Source organism: Ambystoma mexicanum, chromosome 11 (assembly GCF_040938575.1).
Source record: "Ambystoma mexicanum isolate Mex_15411 chromosome 11, UKY_AmexF1_1, whole genome shotgun sequence".
In the NCBI taxonomy this organism is placed as follows: domain Eukaryota; kingdom Metazoa; phylum Chordata; class Amphibia; order Caudata; family Ambystomatidae; genus Ambystoma; species Ambystoma mexicanum.
Genome location: NC_090934.1, coordinates 948,817,706 through 948,838,276, shown reverse-complemented (window position 1 = coordinate 948,838,276; position 20,571 = coordinate 948,817,706). Strand labels below are relative to the sequence as shown.

The window sequence follows — 20,571 nt, the reverse complement described above, 5'->3', positions numbered from 1 at the left end:
CTCAGCTTCATGATACAAGACCAGCACCATCAGTTCAAAGTACTACCCTTCGGCATAGCCTCAGCACCAAGGGTATTTACGAAGGTACTGGCAGTGGCAGCAGCACACCTGCGCAGGCTGTCCATGCCGGTTTATCCTTACCTCGACGACTGGCTCATAACATCGGGCTATTACGAGACATGCCTGTCAAATACCCAAAGGACTATAGACCTTTTATTCAGCCTGGGATTCTCCATCGACAAGAAATCCAGCTTAGACCCCAGTCAAGTCAAGCAGTTCCTAGGGTCTCTAATTCAAAGGAAGGGACGGCCTCGTCTTCCCCTCAAACGAGAGGGTCCGAAACATGTTTCAAATCCCTCCCTATGTAGTCAGTCAAGGGCTGACGGTACGCAGGGCTATGCGACTGTTAGGAATGATGGTGTCATGCATTTATTTGGTTCACCACGCGCGCTTACGCATGTGTCAAATGCAGGAGTGGCTCAACAGCCAGTGGTGTCAGGCCAGCGTACAATGGGACGATCTTGTGGTTGTCTCGCCAGCCCTCGTTCCCTCGCTATGGTGGTGAAGAGAGAACCTCGAAGGGAAAATCCTTCACCACCCCTGCAGTGGAGGCCACTCTCACTACAGACTCATCTCTCACAGGGTGGGGAGCTCACCTGCTTCAACAAACAGCGCATGGAGTTTGGTCGTCAGACTTGGCATCCAACCACATAAATCTGTTGGAACTATTGGCAGTTTTCAAGGCACTGAAAGCTTTTCAGACACAACTGCAAGGGAAGACGGTCATGATCCTCACAGACAGCACCACAGCCATGTATTATCTAAACAGGGGGGCGCTCTCTCCAAGGCTGTCCAAACTGTCCCAGAACCTTTGGAAGTGGGCTCACAAACGCATGTTCCTGTTGTCTCAACAGGTTCCAGGGGAACTCGATCTTCTGGCAGACATACTCAGCAGAGATTTCCCACTTCCCATGGAGTCCAAATGGCGATTACACAGACATCGTCCCCAATGTTTTTGCAGAATGGGGGTTCCCAGAGATCGATTTGTTCGCAACTCTGGAGAACGCTCAATGCCAAGACACTGCCTCCAGGTATCCCCAGAACCATTCCAAGGGGAACGGACTCTGGATCACATGGTCAAGGAAATTTGTTTACGCTTCTCCCCCGCCAGCCCACCCCGCCCCCCGACATCCCTGCTCAACAAGATAGTGCCCAAGATGCACCAGGAACCAGTCACCATGATATTGGTGGCCCCCATGTGGGCCCGCCAATCTTGGTTCGCTCATCTGATGGAGATGTCTCTCTCTCCCCCAGTGAAGCTACCTTGCCCGTACAACATGTTGTCGCAGGACAAAGGGCAGACACTCTAATCCTGCCCGCAAACATTGATCTTTGCGGCCTGGCTCCTGAGGTCCTAGAGTTCGGACACTTGCAACTCCCTCAGATGCATGGACATACTTAGGGAATTGAGGAAACCGAACACCCAATATTGCTATTCCAGCAAATGCAAGCGCTTCGTTATGCGGTGCAATTCCAAGGTTGTCAATCCCATTGACTGCTCCCCTACGCACATTATATTGTACCTGACTCACTTACTTGACTCAGGCCTGGTTTTTAATTCCCTTAAGGTTCATTTAGATGCTCTCTCAGCCTACACCACGTCCCAATAGAAGGTGCTGTGGTGGAAAATACCAGTTAAGGCTTTCATGGAAGTGGTCAAGAGCATTCATCCCCTCATTTCTAATCCAGCTCCTGGATGGGACCTGAATGTGGGATTAACCAGACTTATGGGGTCTCCATTGTAGCCTATGCATAAAGCAAGTCTCAAGGATCTTACCTATAAGACTGCCTTCCTATTGGCTATCACTTCTATTAGAAGGGTTAATGAAGTACAGGCCCTCTCCGTTCTAGACCCTTTCGTTACAGTTCAGAGATAAGGTGGTTCTGCGCACTCACCCTAGATTTGCGCCTACATTTATCTCCAAATTTCATGTGAACCAATCAATAGAACTGCCTACTTTCTTCCAGAACCCTACAAACATGGCCAAAAGAAGCCTACACATTAGATGTCCGTAGGGCAGTCGTTTTTTACCTGGATAGAACTAAACCACTGAGAAAGACAAACTAATTTTTCGTTTCAGTGGCAGCTGGTAGAGAAGGGGATCCTGTCTCTAAATTAGCAATCTCAAGGTAGATTGTCAAATGCATCACACTCTGTATCTGCTTCGATTCACAGTATAATAATAATCGGAAATGCTTTTACGGTAAGTAATGCATGACATAACTTTAAGTGTTTAATTGGATACTTGTATTTACTGGATTCATTGTACAGCTCTACAGCTCACATTAACCCTCTTAAAATAAGCCTAACTGCTCAGTCACACTACCAACTTGTGTAGTACAGGCCTATATTGAAATGTGGGTTACCTAATACCAAGAGATAAGGCTTGTGTAGTCCCACACCTAATTGACTGCACTAATTCTTACCTAACAATGTTCTCACGAAAGCAGAAAGGGAAAAGTTACCAAGACTGTATGTCACAGCTGGAACAGTCGCCAAAGGTACGAGAACGAAAGACTCTCACGGACACACAGCACCACAAAAAACAGAACAAGAATACAAACCTTGTATTTTATGCTGGGCTAGCTGCCAGAAGTTTGAGAACGTGACAGAAGCTAATGGGCACACGGCTCCGCTAAATAGAGGACACGGTACTTTGAGGGGGGGAATCCTGATACCTGGAGACTGAAGATTTAGTCATCTAAATGGGATTCGGACATTCGAAAATAAGACCCGAGAAGAGTATAGAAAGAAACAGTTTATTTATTCAAGGGGGAGTGTGAAACCCATACAGAGGATCATTGTAATTTCTACAAAGAACTGTCCCAAGTTTGTGAAAATGATATCATTACACACCAAATAACTGGAAGGTGAGCAAGTCTACTACAAATTGGGCCAGGTGACGCTCACACTGAGGCTGGAGTGCAAGTCTCCTCCACATTCCCTTTAGTTGGGTGGTTTCAAAAGTGGTAGGGCAAGTTAATGATTAGGTTTCGGACAGAAAGCGTTTACTTTGGACTTGACGTGCACCATTAATTGTAGTTTTGCCAGGTGGGGAACATCCCTCATAGTGTGAGGGCTAGTTAGGCATTTTTTCTTTTAATTTAAATGAAACCTTTGAACATGTCAGCAACTTCACCTACTCCTTCTGGTTTGCCACACCTTAAGACTCGCAATACGTTTCTTGCATTTTATTAAGTAATTTCTGAATACGAATGACAGCTCAGCGAGAATGAGGAAAACTACTGCTAAAAACTCCATCTCTTAGCAAAGAAACCGTGATTGTTCTGAGACATGCAAGTCTCTCGTAGCATTGCATTATTGACTAGCTACATTTTGCCAGGTAATGCACGACCTTACAGGCTTTAATTGGATGATTTAAACCCCTTACATTCCACGTTAAGGTCCTAACCTTAGTCGTGCAATTCTGCTCCCCATTAGATGCACAATTTGAATCCTGCCTTTCGCTGCCTTCGCGAATTCGCCATCTAGCATGCTGTAGCATGTGGATATGATGGGTACAGGTATCTAGGGTAAAAACAAATTATTTGCTAACCAGTGATTAAAATGTCACTGGCCACCTCAATTTTACACATACACACAGCACACCATTTTTTACTCGCCAAGAGGCCATTATCACTAGCCAATGTGTAATGAAAGGTGCCCATTTTGCCTTCTGCAGGTATAGCTGAGTAGGGAAGGAGACTCTTGCAGCAGTATTCCCGAGCCATCTCCCACTGACCACCCTCCACCTGTTAGTTTTTATTACTATTGATGTTGGGTTTGGATTATTATGCCCTAACTTCCCAGCAACAATACTGCCGGTATTAAAAAATAAATGAACCACTATTCTGGGTGGGAATAATTGGAGTATAGTGGTACCTTCCAGCACCCTACACCCTGCGGGCCCTAACCAGCTTGTTGTAGGTGAACCATGGTTCCCCCACAGTGTTACCACTCTGTCTTCATGCTAGCATGCATGCATTTCTTTACAATTGTTTCCTGTTGATCTATTCAGCACTCTAATTGCAACATATGGCTATATCAGCTGGGTGAAGTACTTGAGGCTCCAGATGACATCTGTGGCGGAGCTTCCAAAATGTTACTTGCAGATTCTGGAGCAGTGAAAAAAAATAACTTTGCCGATAGGAACTATATGCAATTTTGCAGGAAATGCGAATATTTTATTTGCTCATCGCGGAGGTACCTTTTGACCGTAGCAAATGATGTGCAAGCTGTCTGATCAGCACTCATGAAATCTGGATGTAAATGATTCTCCCACTGTAGCTCACCACACCATAATCCTTTGCTAGTCGCAAAATCGGGTCTCTCAAAAATGTAACTTTCTGGCAATGATTGGTCATGAAGGTGGGCCAGGTATTGGTCTCGCAGCAAGTAATTTGTGCTTACTGTGACAAAAAGGGAGGAGAAAGATACCCCAACAGCCACTTCCTTAATAACATCAACAAAGCACCCCATGTTGCTAGTGAGTGTTGATTCTGCTACCCTTCTGAAATGGATGCTATTTCTGCAGGGAGTCTTTCCAAATCCTCCATTTTCACCTTTAGTGTTTTGACTCTTAGATAAAGAATCCAGGGTCAAGCCGGTTGATGTGATTTCCTCTACAGTGGATACCCCCCTCCATCTCTTCCCCCCCACCCCCCAACCTGGTTTAACTTGTTGCCATGAGTGTCCACCTATGTCTTAATAATGCTACATTAACCAATGCCAGCTTTGAACTCAAACGATTTCCCAGATACTAGGCTCATGATTTGTGCTCAATGCAAACAAAAGGAGTTCAAATGCTGAAGGATTATAGTTAGGGTAAGCCTAAGAGTTAGGGGTTCCAATAATGGCTGTGGTTAGAGTAGGTGTAGGGATAGGGGCTGGTGATTGATTGGTTTTCATAACAGTTGTCGGTCAGCGTTGGGTTTAGTTTGTTGTACTTTTGTGTTTAAAAAAAATTGCATTTCTTTGCGATATTCTCATTAGCAACTTTTTCACACTTCACATTGCTTGTATAGAATGACTACATTTTGAAAACTACAGTTTGTTGACAACTTTGTTGCATGCTTATGGTTTCCTGGTGATGTTTTCAGATAGAGCTGCAAAGCTGTTAAAAATCACGTTTCTTTTTGCTGCTTTCCTCCATTAGACTTCTGTGGGACACCCTTTCTTTTTGCTTTGTTTTCAATCTTGGCTTGACATTTTGGAGGCAAGTAAAGCCTTCTACTTTACTTGCTTTGTTGAGCAAGGAATGCCTGGTCCACATAGACTCGGCACAATATTTGCGGCGATCCATATCTGACCACTCGCCACTACAGGTACAATGGAATGTAACGGGCCCCAGACCCCCCCAGCACGCTGTGGAGAATGCCAACTGAGGCCTTGAAAGATCCGGCATTCAAAATCGACCTCCAAGAATCTCTGGAGAAATATGTTGAGGAAAATGTGGGCAGTGTGGAAAGGGTGGGCACTGTGTGGGAGGCCCTCAAAGTAGTAATCTGGGGGGGAAGGTCTTAGCAAACGCCAGCGGCATCAGGAAACTATTGCGAAATGAATTAGAACGGTGTGCAAACGAAATCAAAAATGCGGAGTCCACCTCCCCTAGCACACACCAAGACGAGGAGACATTACGTCTGCTACGAGGTAAATGCAGAGAGACATGGGGCAGATTGGCCAAGTTCGACTACAAGGCCAGACCTGCCAGGGCGCACACAGAGGCCAACAGACCGGGCCGCCTCCTGGCCCTGCTCTGCAAAAAGGAACACCCCAAACACCTCACGACCTCATTAAAGGGGGTGGATGGCACCCTACTCCAGACACAGCAGGACATCAATAAATCGCTCTATACCCAACTTTATTCACACAACACCCCTATCCCCTGGGAGAAAATCCTAGAGACATTAGAGGAAATTGGTCTCCCTAAATTAACACCCACACAGAGAGACGCCCTAGATGCAGAAATCACAGCTGAAGATATTGGAGGCCATAAAATCTTTAGCCACCGCCAAAACTCCAGGTACTGATGGACTGCCCCCAGAATTTTACAAAACTTACAAATCATCACTCGCACCATTACTTTGCAAGCTATTTCAGGAAGCAAACGAACTAGGGATTCTGCCAGAGAGCATGAGGGAAACGCTCATCCCGATGCTCGAACCCAGAAAACCAGCCGATGCATGTGACTCCTATCGCCCACTTGCAGTGCTTAAATATGATGTCAAGATATTGACTACGATTCTGGCTTCCAGGCTCTCGAGACAGATCGGTGGGTTAGTACATAACGATCAAAATGGCTTCATACCCGGCCGCAACACTACGGCAAAACTTCGCAGGCTCCAGCACATCATAGCCCAAACTGACCAGCATGAGGGCCCTTACGCGTTACTATCATTAGACGCTATAAAAGCGTTTGACTCAATCTATTGGGAATGGTTACTGGCCACGCTCAGGGAATTTGGGTTTGGGGCCAACTTTATTAAGTGGGTGAAAATTCTATACACCAATCCCAAAGCAAGAGTGAAGTCTGGCATGCTTGTGTGTTCGATATGGGACATTCGCAGGGGTACTAGACAGGGCTGCCCACTGTCCCCTATGCTGTAAATATTGGGTCTGGAACCAATTGCAATCTACTTCAGGAAGCAATTCTTCGATGCTGGCATTCGGCTTGGCGGGGAGTACCACATAATATCGCTCTATGCGGACGATGTACTCCTTTACGTCAGAGACCCCCATTTAAATGTGCCCTGCATGTTGGAGGTTCTAGACAATTTTTCCGCTATCTCAGGCATACGGTTTAGTAGACAAAAATCTTGCCTTTTCCGGCTAGCAGGCCTTAAGGGTATGAATATGGAGGATCTACCGGTGGTGGGAGTTCGGTGGCAACCAACCTCATTCAGATACCTAGGCGTCACTGTGATGCATTCCCCAGAGCTGATGCACAAACACAATACAGCAGCCGCACTGAAAACCTTGCGCAAGTCAATTGGCTTCTGGTCCAAGCTCCCCCCCATCAGTAATGGGCAGGGTGTTGATCATCAAAATGATAGTCCTCCCCATATTTCTCTACCACTTTCAAAACGTCTACTATTACATTAAACCCTCATTCTTTCGCATACTTGCAACTATTTTCAAAGGCTTTCTGTGGGGGACCAGCAGGCAGAGGTTAGCGTTGTCCACACTAACATTGCCTTACAGGGCAGGCGGCATACAACTCCCTGATTTGGAACGGTATTACCTGGCCGCAGAACTAAGTTTTGTGGCCAGATGGTTGTCCGATGATACCACAGCAGAAACCGGACTGCTTCAGCATCTAATTAGTCCCCTACACATGAAAGAACTCGTCTGGGCACCACAGTTATGCCTAAGTAACCCACCCATGTTGGTGGTCCTAGGTCGGCAAATATGGCTTAGAACCAGGGCACTCCTACACCTAAAACACTCATACTCCCCTGCGGTCCTGATGATTTCAGACTTATGCAAATCTAGCACAGATCAGATTCTGGGAAAGGAATGGGGTCTACACTTGGGGGGGGGGGGGGGGGGGGGGGACTTGTACAACGAAGGCAACTTTAATATCGCTACAGGTGGCAGACGGTATGCCGTGCAGACAATTCTTATGGTACCAACGAGCCAAGTGCACTGCACGTATGAAGTGGTTTCAATGGCCTGAAGAATCTGAGGCACACCCCCTTATGACATTGCTGTACAACCTGGGGGACAGCTGGAGAGTGATATCCCAGATATACAGCTAATAGGCAGACCTAACCCCCGCAGTGCAGATCTGAAAACTAGATGGGAACAGGATATAGGACAGGAGATCACAGACAAAGAATGGGAGAGGACCTTGGCGTTCCCCAATGAAGTATCCAGGAATGCCAGGTTTAGGCTGATACAATTTAACGTGCTATATCGCACATATGACTCCACACAGAATAGCCCAGTTCAACAAGCAGGTCCCCCACAGATGCACGTGGTGTAAATCTGAAAACGCAGACCTATGGCACATGTTCTGGAGTTGCCCCAGGGTACATCACCTCTGGGCTAGAGTTGAGTAAACATGCAGGTCAGCTGGCATGACCAGATACGACTGGTCTCCTAAAGAATACCTGTTGGGCACATATCCCCGTCTAGCCAAGATAAAAGCTGTAACTAAACTAATGGTCATGGCTTGCGTGCTAACAAAAAGAACCATTGCAATGGCCTGGAAGCGGGTGAATGGCGCACAACACTTAACATGGCACAGGGAAATGAAACAATGGGTAGAAGCAGAAACTCCGGCCTGGGAGGACGGTGTCCTCCGATCCCCAGACGCAAGCACGGCGCTGGATGCATGGGAAACCCTAACACGAGATTTGCTTCACCCTTCAGACGATAAACCGCCTTGAACAAACACTGTGGACCGCCAACGCCCCATCCTCAGGATAGTTTACCTGGGTAGAGCGGCATATAGACAATCCACGCCTCTCCACCTCCCTCCTCTCCCCCCTCCCTTCACTCCCTGGCATCCCACTAGGGCCCCCCAGATGCCCACCGCACTTACCTAACTAGAACAAGAGCTACACACCAGAGAACACAGCAGTTTAATTGTATTGTTTGGTTATGTGTTGTATTCAAACATTGTTATTGGTATGTAATTCTGATATGACATGTCTGTAACAATAAGAAATGCCAATAAACAAATTTAAAAATAAATAAATTACTTAACTTGCTTTGTACTCAGTTTTATGGGAAGACCGATCAGTCCATAAGACTATCGGTGCTAACAGATTGTTTATTTATGGATTTCTTGTATTTTTTACAAGTGCACACATCTGTGTTTAGGATACTTTGTGTCCTAATCTTTTTCTTGTGGAACATTTGGGTGGCAAATGCAATGTTACCCGGATGGGCTAGTGGCAGTGTATGTTTTTCGTGTTTTGAATTTTACTAGTGTACCTTTGCATTTACAGCAAACGGTCACTGATAGTGGCTAGCACTTTGAGATGGCCATGCCATGAGATATTTGCCTGTCCTTTGATCATATTGTTTTTTGGCCTTCCTGCCCTCTCGGGGCCAAAATTGCTTTATATGGAATGCCTTTTCCTGTGGAAAGCTGCTGCTTTTGCTGGCTTAAACAGTCTGTGTGGCCAGAGGTGGGATTAGGGACTGTCTGGTCCCTGTCTACATCCAGGTGCCTGATTATCTGTTGCTGGGCTGACTATGTGGCCATTGGCTATCCATGATTGGCTAGAAACTGCCAGTTTGAATGGTGCAGATGCTTACCATTGGTGGACCTGGATGAGCTTCAAATCCATTCCATAGATCATCATTGGAGCCACGACCCCCCCTACAAAGAAGAGCAACCTGCTGACGACCCAAGGACGACTCATGCTGTTGACCAGCTCCAGTGAAGTCCTGGTGCAGCCCTGCTCATCTTCCTGATCTCAAGAAGACCCTTGTCGGTGCTTTAATCCCTGGACTGTGGGAACCAGTCTCGATCTCTGCTTGAGGATTAGTGCTTTGGGCCTTAGGGCGTGTCCCTGGACCAAGTGGTAGTCTGACAAGCTCTGTCCTGGGCTACTTCACTGCAGCCATCACTGTTCTGAGTGCATCCTAGGAACTCTGTGGATCCTCCGCTTCTGTAGCAAGATGCTTGCTCCTGAATTTTTAGCCTTCCTGTTGGAAGAGAAGCATGTTTCAAAGAAATCATGGTAATGAAGGAAGGTCCGGAGGCATGCTCCGAAATACCAGAGGGAGGACAGACAGCAGAGTGGAGTGCTGAGAAGTGTGTGGCAGAGATTGGTGCTGGTGAGGTATTGGTAGTGAGAGTGGTACTATTTTATTAGTGTGTTTTTGGGAGAAGGAGGGGTAGTAATGAGGGCACAGTGGGAGACAGTAGGGGAGTGAGTGTAATAGTGTGATAATGGAGTGGGTGCTGGAAGAGAATAGGGGTAATGGAGATGGGTGTTGGTGCAGTAGAGAAGTGGGGGGGGTGAGACTAGTGAGAGTAAGTGTATTAGGAGGGTGAGCAGGGCACCACACCCCTGAGTAGGGAAGGTGTGGTGAGAAGAGTGCCCTTCTCCATGTTCCTCTGTGTGTGCTGTGCAGTTGCTTGCTGGCCATTCCTTATGTCGGAGCAGTTCCTGAAGGCTTTGATATTCTGGGCTGCAGGGCCCTGTTTGCTTCCTCCCACAAAAGAGGTACTGCAGCCATTATCAGCCAGTCCTTGTGGCTGGCCTGAATTTTGCGAACACATGCCAGCCAGGCAATCCCCTGCATTAGTCCTCAGTTGTTTTGTGGTTCATTGGCTTCAGTTTCTGCCCATAACTTCCATTGCGTATGTGGAGCCTTTTTATATCTAGGCCTTGTTGAAACCGATGTATTACAGTGATGGCTTTGATGTTGATCTACTGTAGGTTTGAACGGCAGTACAGCATTTGGGAACATTGTTGAACACCTCATTAAAAGGTGACAGGCTAGTGGGGGGGGATAGACTCCTCTTGCTGTGTGGGCAATGGGGCACAGTGTTTGTTCTGTTGGTGAGAAGATCATTGGGGTGTTTTCCCAATTTCATTCTCCGGAAAGGTGCCCATCGCTTCTGTCCCCAGATTATTTCCTTCAGCCAGACTCTTAGTACCCTCACACTGATCTCCGGTATTCTTTATTCTTGGACTCTCATCTTTGTAGGGTCCCGTCTCCCTTTCTTTGGAGTCCCCTGAGGGCTATTTTATGGATTAAGTTACTTTAGGCTGATGGACTAGAGAGCCTGTTGGCTCATTAGTCTACTTCCTCCGAGCCCTACATCATGGAGCGGTTTGTGGCATTTCAGCGATTCAAATTGCAAAGAGCAGAGGTTTGCAACTTCCTGTAATAGCCGCAAAGCACTGAAATGCCCTTCTGCTTCCATTAAGATCAGAAACGTCATTCTGGACCTTCCGTAAATGCCTCAAAATGTGGCTCTTCTTGCAAGACTTATAACCCACTACCAGCCCAATCACTGCACAATGAATCAGTGGTCCTAAGTTCTCAACTGCTCATGTCATGATCTCCGTCTGTACTATTGTTTTATGATGCACAAAGTTGCGCTTACTATAACCAGCGCCTTGATGCCTCAGAATTTGGTGCGCTTTACAATTGACAAAATAAATAAACCAGTCCCCATTTGCACCCCATTCCCATCACCCAGACTAAACTATTGGACAGTAGTAGTCTTTGACATCTACTTAAAACCAGGAGATGCATCATCCACCCCAAGCCTAATGGCTCACCCAGGAAGAAACACTTCACAACCTGGACGTAGCCAGTGCTTTTTAGTTTCACATAGAATTAAGTCTTTCCGATGTTAACATCACTTCTCCAGCATGGGGTCTGGCATGGATTCACATGCTCATGAATATTCCCCGTCGTCAGGCTGGGAATCCTCGGTAAAGAAAAAACCAGTATCAGTTTCGTTTCTGATCTGTCTTTCGTAGTAATAACCAATCACTGGTCTCTGCGTCATACTGACCACAGCCAATGACTGCCCTCTACCTAAGCACCGCCTCTGGCAGCCATCTTCAGATTTTTACCGCACGTTCATGTGTTGGGATCCTCGTGCTATTGCTCTCGAGCGTTAGTGCTATTTTTTCGCGCTTTTTCACAAAAACTTCGATTCTTTCGGTCAAAAGAGCCTCAAGCTCCACCGATCCTACATCCGATCAACGGGGACCCGTGTCGGATTCATCTGTGCCCCTCAAGGGTGAAGATTTCGTCGAGCTACACTTCGGAGGACTCCAGAAGCTTCTCAGGCCCGGTCTCGGAGATGGCCCAGGAGAAGGGAAGCTCGACGCCCGGAAAGCTGTTCAGGGCCTGCCCTGGATGCCAGCTGCAGAACGTCTTCAAGGAGGACGAACACTCTTTCTGCCTTTACTGCCTTCATGGGGACAAGACGCACGTGGAGAAGGACTGTGCGTTTTGCGGCAACATGTCGGAACGGACCATGAAGGACCGCCATCAACGTCTCGCCAGCTGGCTGGAGGGTAAGAGCCCGTCTGGCGAGAAGAAGAAGAAATCTGAGCGGTCTTCTAAGACCTTTGAGGGCGCCCCGGCGACGGGGGCCCAACATAAGGCCAAGCACCGCAAGTCCGCTGGCACCGGGAGCGCCGAACGGTCGGGCTCTACGGGCGCCAGGCAGGGCGCACCCTCCCCGGCACCATCAACCACGAGCCAACGCTCTGGGTCGGGTAAGAGGAAGGCCGAGCACCCGGCGAAGCTCCTGGAGAGACCCCGGTCGAGCTCTAAGGCAGAGGAGGAGCGTGGCAGTGCCCCCTCCCTCAAGGATAAGGCGGTGAGCGCACCTAAGGTGGTGAAGGCCTTGATCCATTCGACCAAGCCCTCTATCGAAACGGTCGCGGCGGCCCTGGCCCAGCCTGTGGAGGCTGCACCAGTGGTGGCGGCCTCGGGGCCCAGAATCTCCCTGCCTCCTCGGAGGGAGTCTTCTTTCGTGCCCATCGATAGGACCCCCGTGAAACCCTCCGTGGGGAAGAAGGGGGGGCAGGGCGTCGTCGTAGATTCGGCCTCAACCTCAGAAGAGGAACTGATCGAGGTCTTAAGCCACGGCCTAGGCGTGGAACAAGACCAGCCCGTCGGAATGGGCCCCGACGCAGGTGACGACGACGACATCGTCGAGGATACCGACGGGGCCCCTGCTCGCCCGTCGGATTCCCCTCTGCCAGCGCCGCAAGACAACTCAGCGGCCATTTTGTTGGCTATACAGTCCTTATGCTCCGAGATAAGGACGAGACTACCGTTACCGACGGAGGAACCTCTCCCGTCGGGGGATCCAGAACCGGGACCTTCTGGTGTTCCCCCTACCAAGAAAAGAAGGATCCATCCACCGCCTCCTTTTCAACCGTCGCGCCCTGTCCAGCCCTCCTCCCCGTCCACCCGAGGGGATGATACGGGGACTGACACGGCAGCGACGGGTACGGACGACGAGGCATACGACGAGGATTTTCCGTCGTCGCCTCCCACCAGGGCTTCTCCGCCCGACGAGATTGGATCGTTCCACTCAATGATCGCCAGGGCATCCGAGCTTTTCCAACTCTGCCCTGAGGAGAAGAAAAAGGAAGGCTTCCTTTACCAACGGCGCGAGGCCAAGAGGAAGACGGTCCTCGCAGTGCCTCTGTTGGACGACATTTGGGATGAGGGCCTTTCCCTCCTCAAGAACCCTTCCACGACGCCAGCGAAAAGAGACCGGTACGAGAAAAAGTACCGGGTCCCGGACTCGGCCCCCCTATGCCTCCGGGCGCAGCCTACCCCGGACTCCGTCGTCTCCGCGGCAGCCAGGAAGAAAGCGGGGGGGGTGCGGCCTCCACGTCGACTTCCCCGCCGGACGGCGAGGGAAAGAAATTGGATGCCATGGGACGCAGAGTCATCTCGTCGGCGGCGACGACGATTAAAGCGGCCAACGCCTTGGCTATCGTGGCCCGCTACGACAGGGAGCTCTGGTACAAGATAGCTCCCCTGCTGGATTTTCTGCCGGACGACAAGAGGGCGGAGGCCCTTGAGATCCTGCAGGAAGGTGAGGTGGCCTCGGACCACGCCATCACCGTGGCGACGGACATCGCCGACACTGGGTTCCGCCAGATGGGCAACGGCGTTTGCCTTCGACGTCGCGGATGGCTCAAGGCTACGGACTTTCGGCAGGACGTCCAGACCAGGGTCCTGGACATGCCCTTCGACGGGAACAACCTGTTTGGGAAGACAGTGGACGATTCCCTTCAGGCCATCAAGGCGGATACTGAGACGGCCCGGGCCCTTGGAGTACTGCAGCAACGGCGGACGCCCTTTCGGAGCGGCGGAGGCAAGGGCGCCTCCAAAGGTTCCGGCGGCGGTTTCGCTTCCTACCGTCAAGCGGCCCGCTCGTCGTCGCAAGAGGCCTACAGAGGACGAGGCAAGTCTGGCGGACCCCGCCGTCGTCGCCAAGGAGGCCAAGGCGGCAAGGCCGCGTCCAAGCAGGATTGAACCGGCCGTGGGGTCGGGCCCCCACCGAAGCACCCCGGTGGGAGGCCGGCTGGCGGGCTTCGTCAGCGTGTGGGAGTCCATCTCCACCGACCGTTGGGTGCTGGACGCCCTGGCCCGGGGCCACGCGCTCGAGTTTCAAAGAAGGTGCCCGCGCGTCCCCCCCGTGGCCAGGAAAGAACTTCACGTCCCTCAACTTCTCCTGGAGGTAAAGGAAGGAGACTTCCTATCGTCGTTGGATTTGGAGGATGCCTACTTCCACATTCCCATCCTAAAGGGGCACCGAAAATTCCTCAGATTCGTGGTCCAAGGGCGTCATTACCAGTTCAAAGCCCTTCCCTTCGGACTACGGTCGGCACCCAGGGTTTTCACCAAGTGCCTCGCACCGGTGGCGGCGCAGCTGCGCCGCGAGGGGATTCACGTCTACCCCTACCTGGACGACTGGCTCATCCGCGCCAAGACGAGGGAGCTCGCCGTGGTCCACACGGCAAGGACCGTCCAACTCCTCACGGACCTGGGATTCTCCGTGAACTACGCCAAATCCCACCTGGTGCCCGCGCAAGTCGCACTGTTTCTGGGAGCGAGGCTCGACACAGTGTCCCTTCTGGCCTCCCCGTCGGAGGAGAGGACCAGGACCATCTTGGGCAAGGTGCAACGGATGTTGGTGGCCGACGCGGCCAAGGTGAGGTCCATCAAGTCCCTCCTCGGGATGATGTCTTCCTGCATCTACCTCATTCCCATGTGCAGGCTCCGGATGCGCCCGTTGCAAGAGTTCCTGGATGCGCGCTGGATCCAGACGACGGGCAGCTTCGAGGAAAGGATCAAGCTCGACGAGAGTTTCCGACGAGCGATACGGTGGTGGGGCACCCGCGCGCATCTGACGGCGGGCATGGACTTCCAGACCCCAGCCCACCAGGTGACTGTGACCACGGATGCCTCCCTAGAAGGGTGGGGAGCGCACACCGAAAATCTGCACGCAAGGGGACTCTGGCTCCCGACGGAGAAGTCCCTGCATATCAACGTCCTGGAGCTCCGTGCAGTGTTTTGGGCCCTCAGGTCCTTCCTTCCGTCCCTCAAGGGCAAGGTGGTGAGGATCTTCACCGACAACACCACCACCATGTTTTACATCAGGAAACAGGGCGGAACCAGGTCCCCAGCGCTGTCCAAGGAGGCGCAGGACCTGTGGCATTGGGCCGTCGCCCAAGGGATTCTTCTGGTGCCGTTTCATCTGGCAGGGATAAAAAACACCATCGCCGACTCACTCAGCAGGGAGCTGCGCTCGTGCCACGAGTGGGAACTACGGCAGGATCTGGTGGATCGCCTCTTCCGACGGTGGGGCACACCCCAGATCGACCTGTTCGCGACGGCGACGAACACCAAGTGCCGGAGGTTCGCCAGCAGGTTTCCCCAGACGAGGAGCATGGGCGATGCTTTCTCGTTCCCCTGGGAAGGCCTGTTCCTCTACGCGTTCCCTCCCTTGCCTCTGCTAATCCGGCTCGTCAACCAGCTCAAGAGGTCACGGTGCAGGATGATCCTCGTCGCACCTGCGTGGCCGAGGCAGATATGGTTCCCGGACCTTCTGGACTTGTCGGCGTCCCCGCCAATCAAGCTGCCGGCGGACGCGGATCTACTCTCCAGGGAAGGAGGCGCCATCCTCCACCACGACCCGAAGTCGCTGAACTTGCAGGCCTGGCTCCTGCAGCGCTAGAGTTTGGAGGATACGACATACCGGCCGATTGCAGAGAGGTTCTTGCAAAGGCCAGGGCGTCCTCGACTCTTAAATGCTACGGACACAAATGGAAGAGGTTCTCTGTCTGGTGCCACGCACAGAAGATTAACCCTCTACGGATTACGGCTCCCCAAGTGCTGCCGTACCTGCTGACGCTGGCCAAAGCTGGTCTGGCACACGCGTCCATCAAGATTCATCTTGCTGCGATCTCCCGATACACCAGAACCACGGGCCGGACGTCCTTGTGGTCTCATCGTCTGGTGAAAGAGTTCATGAAGGGACTGTTCAGATCGTTCCCGCCGGTGAAGGCTCCGGCCCCGGCGTGGGAGCTCAACGTGGTGCTGACCAAACTCATGGGACCTCCGTTCGAGCCTCTGCACTCGGCCCCGTTGAAGTTTCTATCGTGGAAAACAGCTTTTCTCGTGGCCATCACCTCCGCACGACGAGTGGGAGAGATCCAGGCCCTTTCCTGCAAGGCCCCGTACTTGACTTTCCACGACACGAGGGTAGTGCTCAGGACGCACCCATCCTTCATGCCCAAGGTACCGTCGGACTTTCATCTCAACGAACCCTTGGTGTTACCTGTGTTCTTCCCGTCGCCTTCGTCGCCGGCTGAGAGGACTTTGCACTCGCTGGATGTAGCTAGAGCGCTGAAGTTCTACGTGGACCGCACGAAAGGTTTTCGGAAGACGTCACAACTCTTTGTGAACTTTGGACCTGTCAATCAGGGGAAGGCTCTCTCGAAGGCTTCCATCTCCAGATGGCTCTCCGGCTGTATCATGTACTGTCACCGGTTGGCAAACCGACCGCTGCCTGGCCGTCCGAGAGCCCATTCCACCAGAGCGATCGCAGCTACCACGGCGTTCCTATCTGGTGTGCCCCTGCTGGACATATGCAGGGCTGCTACGTGGAGGTCGACGCACACCTTCACGAAATTCTACTGCGTCGACCGGGAGTCCAGGGTCGGCCAAGCAGTGCTGCGCAACCTGTTCGCCTGAGGTGAGCCTGGTGAGGAGGTAAGATGCTTAATGTTGAGTTGATGTGATGCTTAATGTTGAGCCTTTGCCACCTCCCGTGGTTGTGCATGTGTGTACTGCTATGTATTCTTTATTCATGAGCATGTGAATCCATGCCAGACCCCATGCTGGAGAAGGAACAAGTTACTTACCTGTAACTGTTGTTCTCCAGCATGGGTCTGGCATGGATTCACATGCGAACCCTCCCGCCTACCCCTCTGCGGCTCTTCACTTGGTCATACTGCCACTTCACGTGCTTCCAAATCTGAAGATGGCTGCCAGAGGCGGTGCTTAGGTAGAGGGCAGTCATTGGCTGTGGTCAGTATGACGCAGAGACCAGTGATTGGTTATTACTACGAAAGACAGATCAGAAACGAAACTGATACTGGTTTTTTCTTTACCGAGGATTCCCAGCCTGACGACGGGGAATATTCATGAGCATGTGAATCCATGCCAGACCCATGCTGGAGAACAACAGTTACAGGTAAGTAACTTGTTCCTTGTTTGTTACCCACTGCAGCCAAGTAATAGAGGGGAAGGCCTCCATCCCCAGATTGATCATTTCAAACAATTCCAAGGCTTACAACATTGAGTAGAGGCATTGCAGGGAAAGAGGGTAGAGCAGGTTGAAAAAAATTGAGTTACATGCATGTATGGTCATTGAGGTTCCTTAGTCCTTGCTCTCCCTATTCCTTAGTTCTTGCGTGGGCTTTCTAATTTGCAGCATCCACCTGGCTATCCCCAGCAAGCATACACTGTGCTTCTACCACTCTGCAGAATGGAGGAAAAATGTATGTGGTGACACATATATACGAGGGAGGTGGAACTAGTGCATGAAGGGGTCTGTACACATGTGGGATCCCTACATGTCAAAGCTTTCTTTAGTCTGCTTTTCCTGACCCAGTTTTTATTGGAGAGTATGGACTAAGAGAACCTGAATAACCATGAACTTAATTTTTCAGATGTTCATTATTTACATGAAGTAGACCTCATGCTTAGAACTCGTACTTCACTCTGTGTAATGTCTGGTGTGGATTTCTTTCTTTTTCTTTTAACATGTATATTTTTGTTTTATTAATGGTAGGTTTGCTCTTGCATCCCATTTCTTCTGGGCCCTGTGGTCCATCGTGCAGGCCAGGATTTCCACTATTGAATTTGGATACCTGGTAAGTGTAGGACTAATCCTTACCTGTCTTGTTTATCTTTATAAAAAATGAAGGGCATGCGGTCGGGGGGAAATGGCAGTACAGTGGCAGTAGCGGATTTAGATCCAGATTCCTGCACTTTTGAATTCTGACCTCACAGCTGAAGTCCAAGATTTACCTTTAGCATATAGCTTGTGTTAAATCCTCCAACTGAACTTGAAAAAAATCGCTGAAGTTACTGCGGCTGAATTACTAAATGCAACGAAATCCCTGTGGTGTCCTATAGACTTATAAAATGTGGCCTAACAATGCCACTATTCCACTCATAAGATGGCTCAGTGGGTTAAACAATTGTTGCTGTGATATGTATTTGACCTGCAGGTCGCAGGTTCAAATTCCGGCAAGGCCAACTCAGCCTTTCATCCTTCCGGGGTCGATAAATGAGTACCTATTTCGATTGGGTAAAAATAGTAATGGATGTAAATATGTCCTATGTAAAGTGCTTTAGATTAAAGCGATATATAAAAAATAAATTATAATCTTGTGGAAAATCTGCAGGCCGGAGTGCTGGTGGTAGACCACTTTGGAACTACTACCTGACTCGCATTGAGGCCCTAAATCCTTATTCAATCGATGTTCAACACATTTCAAGTTCAAATGGAAGGTACAAAACACTATTCTTTGGCTTCTTTATGCAGTTTTGTAACACTTAGGCAATGCTCAACTGGTATCTGAGGTCTGTACAGTGGAGGACAGAAAGAGCTACAGAAAAATGAAGTAATTGGGTTGTACATTGCCATAGTAAATCATATTAAAAAGGGAGACTGCATAACAAAACGCATGCTTTGGCATACAGAGGGGCAGTTGAGCTGACTAAAACTATGGCAGAGGCTGAGTCCACCAATCTTCATGGTATTTGTCAGTGTTAGGGAGTTTTACACAAGTTACTGCCTGTGACAGAACTTAGAAACCCCCACCTTGGATGTGCAGGGTTTGGCCTGAACCACAAAATGTTTGTGCAGAATGGCTGAGCAGCCAAGCTTAGTCTGTGAGGAGGGCTGTAAGATGGTACAAGGAAGTCTAAGCATACTTATTCAAGAAAACAAACATGCACTTAGTTATATAACAAGTGGTGATTTAATGTATAGAATAAGGCACACTTTTGAATATTATCAGGTTACACATGTAGAACACAATTGCAAGATTGTTAAGGTAATAGACCATAGGTATAGTACAAAATAAACTATACAGTAACACATCTCTAAATAAAACCACCTGAAACATATGCAAACATTTCCAGCTTATGAAAACTTTAAATAACCTATTGTATTGTCATTTGTGTATATTGTATGTTACCTAAACACTCTAAGTTAACTAAAGGTTTATACAACAACAAATAACTTAGTTTCAACCTATCCTTAAGAGTCCAACCCTTATGGGAGTCTGTGATAAGGGGGCACTAGGCCACCAGAGGTTGTGCTGAGCAGGATACAGTGTTTAAGGTGCTAAAGTGGCAAGAGTTCAGCAGGATCTCTTCTGGGTTTACAGGTAAGTAAAGTTAGGTTTTTCAAGCCAAAGAGGCCTACAGGTTTCCTTGTGGAGTTGCCTCAAGGACCAGTGTCCTAAGGCAAGAGAGAGTAAAATGGGTTGTCAACCTCAATGTATCTCTATGGGAGCACTGGAAGGGTGTGAGATAGTGATCTGCAGCCCCCAGCAAGACAGCATCAGCAAGCAAAGCTCCAGTAAGTTTTACAGGGAGCAGGACAGTATCTTTAACAGAAGAAGTCATTGTTGCAGGACGGATCCAGCAAAGACGCAACAGCAGACCCGGTCACAGGTTTCTGTCTTTGCGGCAGAAGAAGGGGACTTCAGTGGATCTGGTGACAGCTCTCATGCAGATGGACACCCAGCAAAAGATCTTCAGTTCTGGCTTGCTGGCACCTTTGCCAGGCTTGGTTGAAGGACAGATGTCGCAACAGTAGACTCTTCTCCTTTTCACATTCATTGTTTTCTTGTGAGGGGGCTTTGGGGAGCTGGATCGAGTATCTGCAGTTCAAGAAAGATGACCATAAAGTTCCAGGTGGCTTCGTTCTCCAGGAGATGATGCACTGCACCACACTGGCACGGGACCCCAGGTATTGGTGAATTGCAGGCCGTGGAGGTCGCAGCTCTTCTAAGGTTGGTGAAAATGCAGTTAATCTTGTGACTGGTTAGGCCCACCAGTCCAGGGGAGGAAGTCGTCTCATTCGGCTCTTCCCTGTCGCTCAGAATTTGAGGGCGGGACAGCAGCGATTACTCAGCAGACTCTGGTGGTCGCTGGGAGTGGGTGGCATCTTCTTCCTTCAGGCTTCTTCTTTGGATTCTGCCGTTCCAGTAGTCACCTGAGTTTCTGCTCCAAGACCTCAGGATGTATGCAGGAACAATGGCTGAGCCCACCAATCATATCCCATGCAACATTCGAAACTTAGGGATGGCTGTTCAATGGGGACAGCCAGCCTCCCATTCAGAACTGGTCTTTCGCAGGCTCTTTGCAGGACAAAGGACTGAGGGGGGTTTTGGTTGACCCACCCCACTTCCTGTCCTGCCAGTCACTCAAAGACCCTTTACAGGCTTTTCAGGGGAATCCCGGCAAAG

General features: G+C 49.9%; 1 protein-coding gene across 1 annotated transcript in view; it reads left to right on the top strand.

The window, feature by feature from the left end:
- LOC138503959 (choline kinase alpha-like) overlaps window positions 1-20,571 on the top strand; it is a 233,403-nt gene that overhangs the window by 140,435 nt on the left and 72,397 nt on the right. Inside the window, exon 11 of the mRNA XM_069624094.1 lies at window positions 17,877-17,958. Coding sequence (XP_069480195.1) covers window positions 17,877-17,958 — 82 coding nt within the window. The remainder of the gene's footprint in view (window positions 1-17,876; window positions 17,959-20,571) is intronic.